Genomic DNA, 7,882 nt, shown 5'->3' with positions numbered 1-7,882 from the left:
TTACATCAGCTATGACTGACTTCCTAGGACAGCGACATCATTTCTTGGAACTGTTGACTCTTGGGGTGGGGATGAACTGAAACATTATTTTAGTTCCAGTGCTTGCTGCAGCCAGAGTCTCATCAGATGGTCCTTCAATTGCTTCTGCACTTGCCTACTATGATCCTTGAACATGTTGTTTGCGATCATCCTTCCTTCTAATTGGTTTTTTTGGTCGCAAGATTCTGTCGGATGGCCTTGTTGGAACTCTGGCTAGAGGTTTGAATAGAACCTGGTCTTGCCTCACAGCTGGGACTGCAGAAACAGGCACATATGCAGCTTCTGGAGCAGCTTGTTATTGGACCATATCTGGAGTTGTGGTAGCTACAGAATGGTCTTGGTTGGTTAGAATAGATGAATTATGCTCTTCACCCTGAAATGAAGAAAGACGGTAAAGTCATCAAATAAATTTAAAAGCTACAAATAGGTCATTTAACACTTTTAAAATAGACAAATAAATCCTTCAACATTTTATCGGGGGGAAAAAAAGATCCTTAGTTGAGTCAAGTACTTCTGCCTCAGGTGCTGATTGTGACAGTGGCAGAACCACAAGAGAAAGGTTGTCATGGGTCTTCTTCTATGGTTTCCTGGTCTTAGGTTTCCCATTTGGGTTGGATGGCGCACCCTTGCAAGTATTATAGTTGTGTCCTGTTTGACCACACTTGCTGCAGGTCACATAGAAATTCCTCTTCAATTTTTCACCTTCAATAACAGTTTCTGCTGGGTCTTTCTGCCTATTATGGACCTTTGGACGACCGATTGGTCTCTTGATGATAGCTGCAGCAGGCCTTGTCTGATCAGTCCATGTCCAGAACTCTTCACTAGTAACAGGCTGGATAAAGTGCTCGTAAGTCTTCTTCAGAGATTCCATGCATAACCATAGATGGACATAATGTTCCATGTTGTCATGCCTTTTTCTTATTGCTGCAACCGCATGAGTACACGGCATTCCTTTTCCAGAAAATCTAATAAATTGGTAACAGGCATGCATGAAAGGATAACAATTAGGCAAATACAATTTCACATAATAACAATACTAGCAGGCAGGCAAAGACAATAAAAAACAAGTAAAGAAACATAAGTGCACACTGACCGGTTAGTTGCCATCTGTTACATGTGCATGTATGCTTGATCAGGTCCACATCCAACTTAGATCCCATGTATGTGACCTCAAATCGCTTGTGCTCGTTATCACCAATCCACTCTGCAATCCATTTGTTACTCGGCTTGACAAGCCGCTTCAACCTTTTCTCTTGAACTGGTGCAAGCTTTCCGTGATGGCAGTCTATTAGTCTCTTGTGTTGAACCATACACCTCATGAGGTAGCAGCGCACTTCCTCGCATATTGTGAATATAGGATTGCACCTATACTTGACAATCTTGGAATTGAAAGACTCACACATATTGTTAGTCAGGTTGTCAACTTTTGGATCATGACTGAAGTAGGCCCTTACCCATGTTGCAGAATCAAATTTTATCAGGTATGACCAGGCATCCTTATTAACTTCCTTTAGCCTCTCCATTGTTGCCTTGAACTCAGGCACAGTCGTACATTTTGCACAATCCCACACAATTTTCCTGATGTATAAGTCCTTCAAACGGTTGATGAAGTTCTTCCACATGTGCATGACACAATTCTGCATATGTGCATTTGCCATTATCTCTTTAAATGCAGGTATTAGACCCTAACAGAGATTGATTCGAGAAGGGTTTTCATTAAATTTCAAGATAGGTATTTAAATTAAGTAGAGAAAGTCACTTACTAACCTTTTGCTGGTCGGACATAAAATTCCAACCATGTTATTGCACATCTCCAATGTCCTCTTGTAGTAGGCTCAAAAACCACTTCCATGACTCCTTTGATTCAAACCTGGCTACAGCATAAGCAATCACATAAAACTGGTTATTAGCGTGCTGTGCCACAGCAGACAGTAATTGGCCTCCATGATAGGTCTTGAGGAATGCTCCATCCAAATGAATCAAAGGCCTGCATCCACTCTTAAATCCCATCTTGCAGGCATCAAAATATATATACATTTTATCAAATGTTGGGGTGCTTGTGGCTGGGGAATAACATCTAGCAAGGCAGTAAACCTTGGATTATTTCTATGTATCTCCATTAGATAGTCTCTCAACTTTCCATACTGTTCTATCTCGTTGCCCATGATCCTGTCTTTGGCTTCCCTCACAGCTCTGTAAACCATTTTAGGGTGTAGAACTAGATCGAACTCTTCTCTTAAAAAATCAATAGCCTCATGTGTGTTCATGTGGGGATGGGTGGTCATCCTTTTCTCTACTTTTTTGCTGATCTAGTGTTGGTCAGCTGCATTGCTTCCTAGATCTCTTGCACACGTATGTTCACTCCTATATGTTTTTACTTGGAAAAATTGCAGCTGTTTATTGTAAGAGAGATGGGCAATCCATGGACAATCCTCACCCTTGCAGCCAACTCTAACCCTTTCTTTGTCATTTTTAATCCATACCAACTCTCTTCCCTCAGCAATAAATGAATCCTTCACAACCTACTTGAACCTCTCTATAATATTATGCCTAGCTCAAATCTGCCTTCTCCAAAGCCATACTGTTCATCAAACTCAGGCCAGTGTGGTTTGTTCCCTTCATCCTCCGATGAGACAGGGGTATGCAGCTCCTCAGACTCATACTCAAACACAATGTCCTCATCTTCTGTGTCTATATCACTGACATACTCTGCAATGGCTGGCCTCATGTTGGGCTCCTGAGCAAGCCTAGATCTATTGGGCTGTCTTCTTGGCCTACTTGTGCTGGCCTGCTTAGCAGGCCAAGTAGACCTTAAGGAACCTTCTCCAAATGAGCCCACCCTTCTTGCTTTAAATCTCTGCCTTTTAGACTCATGTGTTGCTTTTTTTTTGGCTTTTCCTTGGGTTCAACCCCTTTCATCGACGATGGAGACACTTGTTTCCTCTTTTCTTTGCCAGCTCTAATCCTTCTGCCCTCATCATCTTCACCACTCTCACTCCCACTTTTATAACCAGCTGGTGGTGGTTTATACAGCTCATCTTCCTCACTGCCATCGCTATCATCATCAGTAGATGAGTCATCCAACTTCTCCAAGTCATTTGGATCGACTTCTTCCTCAACCTCATCATTTTTCTCATAATCATCATCTGCGATCTCAGGTTGGTCAACAGGATGGTAAAAAAAATGTAGAACTCTTTAGTATCTTTGTTTCTTAACTTAGCCTGTTGATGAGCGGATAATTTATACGCTTTTTGACATTGTTTTTAGTATGTTTTTAGTAGAATCTAGTTACTTTTAGGGATGTTTTCATTAGTTTTTATGTTAAATTCATATTTCTAGACTTTACTATGAGTTTATGTGTTTTTCTGTGATTTCAGGTATTTTCTGGCTGAAATTGAGGGACTTGAGCAGAAATCAGATTCAGAGGTTGAAAAAGGACTGCTGATGCTGTTGGATTCTGACCTCCCTACACTTAAAGTGGATTTTATGGAGCTACAGAACTCGAAATGGCGCGCTTCCAATTGCGTTGGAAAGTAGACATCCAGGGCTTTCCAGCAATATATAATAGTCCATACTTTGGCCAAGAATAGACGACGTAAACTGGCGTTCAACGCCAGCCTTCTGCCCAAATCTGGCGTCCAGCGCCAGAAAAGGATCCAAAACCAGAGTTGAACGCCCAAACTGGCACAGAAACTGGCGTTCAACTCCACAAATGGCCTCTGCACGTGTAACACTCAAGCCCAAGCCCAATCACACACCAAGTGGGCCCCGGAAGTGGATTTATGCATCAATTACTTACTCATGTAAACCCTAGTAGCTAGTTTATTATAAATAGGACCTTTTACTATTGTATTAGACATCCTGGATCGTATTTTGATCCTGTGATCTCGTTTAGGGGGCTGGCCATCTCGGCCATGCCTGGACCTTCACTTATGTATTTTCAACGGTAGAGTTTCTACACTCCATAGATTAAGGTGTGGAGCTCTGCTGTTCCTCAAAGATTAATGCAAAGTACTACTGTTTTCTATTCAATTCTTCTTATTTCTCTTCTAAGATATCCATTCGCACCCAAGAACGTGATGAAGGTGATGATTATGTGTGACGCTCATCATCCTTCTCCCTTATGAACGCGTGCCTGACAAACACTTATGTTCTACATGAATTAAGCTAGAATGAGTATCTCTTAGATCTCCTAACCAGAATCTTCGTGGCGTAAGCTAGAACGATGGCGGCATTCAAGAGAATCCGGAAAGTCTAAACCTTGTCTGTGGTATTCCGAGTAGGATTCAATGATTGAATGACTGTGACGAGCTTCAAACTCGCGAGTGCTGGGCGTTAGTGACAGACGCAAAAGGAGGGTGAATCCTATTCCAGCATGATCGAGAACCGACAGATGAATAGCCGTGCCGTGACAGGGTGCGTGAGCATATTATTCACTGAGAGGATAAGATGAAGCCATTGACAAGGGTGATGCCTCCAGACGATTAGCCGTGCCGTGATAGGGCATTGGATCATTTTCCCGTGAGATGACCGAAAGTAGCCATTGACAGTGGTGATGTATCACATAAAGCCAGCCATGGAAAGGAATGAGACTGATTGGATGAAGATAGCAGGAAAGCAGAGGTTCAGAGGAACGAAAAGTATCTCCATTCGCTTATCTGAAATTCCTACCAATGATTTACATAAGTATCTCTATCCCTTTTATTGTTTATTTGAATCTAATAAAATATCATGTTTAAATCCGCCTGACTGAGATTTGCAAGGTGACCATAGCTTGCTTCATACCAACAATCTCCGTGGGATTGGACCCTTACTCACGTAAGGTATTACTTGGACGACCCAGTGCACTTGCTGGTTAGTTGTATCGAAGTTGTGACAATTATGAATTAAGATCAGAGCACCAAGCTTTGGAGCCATTACCAGGATTTGTTCGAGCCTGGAGATCACAATTTCGTGCACCAAGTTTTTGGCACCGTTGCCGGGGATTGTTTGAGTTTGGACAACTGACGGTTCATCTTGTTGCTCAGATTAGGTAATTTTCTTTTTATTTTATTTTTCAAAACTTTTTCAAAAATCTTTCAAAAAATTTTCAAAAAAATTTCTCTTGTTTTCGAAAAAAATTAAAATGTTTTCAAAAATTTATTCAAAATTTTTAAGAATGAATTCTAGTGTTTCATGAAGCATGTGAAGCCTGGCTGGCTGTAAAGCCATGTCTAAAATTATTTGGACTGAGGCAGCAATTTGTTATCAAGAGCAAGCTAGTTGTTGCTAATCCACCTGCTACTGTTCCTGATCTACATGCTAAAGCTTGGCTGGCCATTGGCCATGTCTAGTGTTTTGGACTGAAGCTTTCATTGAAAGCTTGGCTGGCTAGTGAGCCATGTCTAATTCCTGGACTGAAGCTTTAGACTAACATGGCAAGATTCCTGGAATTCATATTAAAAATTTTGGAATCCTTATTTTTCTTTTTTCAAAACTATTTTCGAAAAATATAAAATAAAAATCCAAAAAAATTAGAAAATCATAAAAATCAAAAATATTTTCTGTTTCTTGTTTGAGTCTTGAGTCATATCATAAGTTTGGTGTCACTTGCATATGCATCTTGCATTTTTCGAAAATTTCATGCATTCATAGTGTTCTTCATGATCTTCAAGTTGTTCTTGGTAAGTCTTCTTGTTTGATCTTGATGATTTTTTGTTTTGTGTCTTTTCATGCTTTTCATATGCATTCTTGAATTCTTAGTGTCTAAGCATTAAAGAATTCTAAGTTTGGTGTCTTGCATGTTTTCTTTGCATTAAAGATTTTTCAAAATTGTGTCTTGATGTTCATCATGACATTCAAAGTGTTCTTGGTGTTCATCTTGACATTCATAGCATTCTTGCATGCATTCATTGTTTTGATCTAAAAATTTCATGCATTGCATAATTTTCATGTTTTTCATAAAAATTCAAAAATAAAAAAAAAATATATCTTTCCCTTTTTCTCTCCTCAAATTCGAAAATTTGGATTGACTTTTTCAAAAATTTTTAAAATCAAGTTGTTGCCAATGAGTCAAATCAAATTTTCAATTTGAAAATCTTATCTTTTTCAAAATCTTTTTCAAAAATCAAATCTTTTTCAAAATTCTTAGTTATTTTCGAAAATTCCAAAAATATTTTTCAAAAATCTTTTTCTTATTTTTATCACAAATTTTCGAAAATAACATAATCAATTAATGTTTTGATTCAAAAATTTGAAGTTTGTTACTTGCTTGTTAAGAAAGATTCAAACTTTAAGTTCTAGAATCATATCTTGTGATTTCTTATGAATCAAGTCATTAATTGAGATTTTAAAAATCAAATCTTTTTCAAAACTAACTTCAATCATATCTTTTCAAAAATATCTTCTTATCTTATCTTTTTCAAAAATATCTTTTCAAAATATCTTTTCTAACTTCCTAACTTCTTATCTTTTTCAAAATTTGTTTCAACTAACTAACTAACTTTTTGTTTGTTTCTTAACTTTTTCAAAACTACCTAACTAACTCTCTCTCTCTCTATTTTCGAAAATATCTTCCCCCTTTTTCAAAATTTCTTTTTAATTAACTAATTATTTTTAATTTTTATTTTTGATTTCAAAAAAAAAAATTTCGAAAAAAAAAAATTACTAAACATTTTTCAAAAACCAATTTTCAAAAATCACTAACTCCTTTTCAAAATAATTTTCGAAAATTATACCTCCCCCATCCTATAATATTTATTCATTCATATCCTAACATCTCATCTCACATCTCTTCCATTCGTACAGTTGCATTTCTTCCTTTACATCACATTCTTTGTCTCCCCCTTCTCTTCCACTCACAAAGGGATCCCTATACTGTGGTATAAAGGATCTCTATTATTATTATCATTTTTCTGGCCATTCTTCCTTGTCATATGAGCAGGAGCAAGGATAAGAACATTCTTGTGGAAGCAGATCCAGAACCTGAAAGGACTCTGAAGAGAAAATTAAGATAAGCTAAAATACAACAATCCAGAGATAACCTTTCAGAAATTTTCGAACAGGCAGAGGAGATGGCAGCCGAAAATAATAATAATGCAAGGAGGATGCTTGGTGACTTTACTGCACCTAATTCCAATTTACATGGAAGAAGCATCTCCATTCCTGCCATTGGAGCAAACAACTTTGAGCTGAAACCTCAATTAGTTTCTCTGATGCAGCAGAACTGCAAGTTTCATGGACTTCCATCTGAAGATCCTTTTCAGTTCTTAACTGAATTCTTGCAGATATGTGATACTGTTAAGACTAATGGAGTAGATCCTGCAGTCTACAGGCTCATGCTTTTCCCCTTTGCTGTAAGAGACAGAGCTAGATTATGGTTGGATTCTCAACCCAAAGACAGCCTGAACTCTTGGGATAAGCTGGTCACGGCTTTCTTAGCCAAGTACTTTCCTCCTCAAAAGCTGAGCAAGCTTAGAGCTGATGTTCAAACCTTCAGACAGAAAGAAGGTGAATCCCTCTATGAAGCTTGGGAAAGATACAAACAGTTGACCAAAAAGTGTCCTTCTGACATGCTTTCAGAATGGACCATCTTGGATATATTCTATGATGGTTTATCTGAGCTATCAAAGATGTCACTGGACACATCTGCAGGTGGATCCATTCACCTAAAGAAAACGCCTGCAGAAGCTCAAGAACTCATTGACATGGTTGCTAATAACCAGTTCATGTACACTTCTGAAAGGAATCCTGTGAACAATGGGACGCCTATGAAGAAGGGAGTTCTTGAAGTTGATACTCTGAATGCCATATTGGCTCAGAATAAAATATTGACTCAGCAAGTCAATATGATCTCTCAGAGTCT

General features: G+C 38.4%; 1 protein-coding gene and 1 non-coding gene across 2 annotated transcripts; both read right to left on the bottom strand.

Annotated features, from left to right (window-relative positions):
- Positions 1 to 616: 616 nt before the first annotated feature.
- LOC114924677 (uncharacterized) lies at positions 617 to 1,697 on the bottom strand. Its single transcript, XM_029289941.1, has 2 exons — positions 1,117 to 1,697; positions 617 to 1,004 (listed from the first exon to the last, which is right to left on the bottom strand). Exons 1-2 carry the CDS (start codon positions 1,695 to 1,697, stop codon positions 617 to 619), a joined length of 969 nt encoding a protein of 322 aa, XP_029145774.1.
- Positions 1,698 to 7,487: 5,790 nt separating this feature from the next.
- Positions 7,488 to 7,595, bottom strand: LOC112724666 (small nucleolar RNA R71). Its single transcript, XR_003163819.1, has one exon. It is a non-coding gene; the product is annotated as a small nucleolar RNA R71 (small nucleolar RNA).
- Between the last annotated feature and the right edge of the window lie 287 nt (positions 7,596 to 7,882).

The sequence above is a fragment of the Arachis hypogaea genome, chromosome 11 (genome assembly GCF_003086295.3).
Source record: "Arachis hypogaea cultivar Tifrunner chromosome 11, arahy.Tifrunner.gnm2.J5K5, whole genome shotgun sequence".
NCBI lineage: Eukaryota > Viridiplantae > Streptophyta > Magnoliopsida > Fabales > Fabaceae > Arachis > Arachis hypogaea.
Note: the sequence above shows the minus strand (reverse complement) of the source record. Positions and strands in the feature narration are given on the sequence as shown.

Bases quoted from the DNA above. Each gene is read 5' to 3' on its own strand.
- LOC114924677 (XM_029289941.1), bottom strand. From the start codon at position 1,697: ATGGCAAATGCACATATGCAGAATTGTGTCATGCACATGTGGAAGAAC. The intron at 1,005-1,116 runs GTTTCTTTACTT...CCAATTTATTAG, and splicing joins ACCGGTCAGTGTGCACTTAT to ATTTTCTGGAAAAGGAATGC.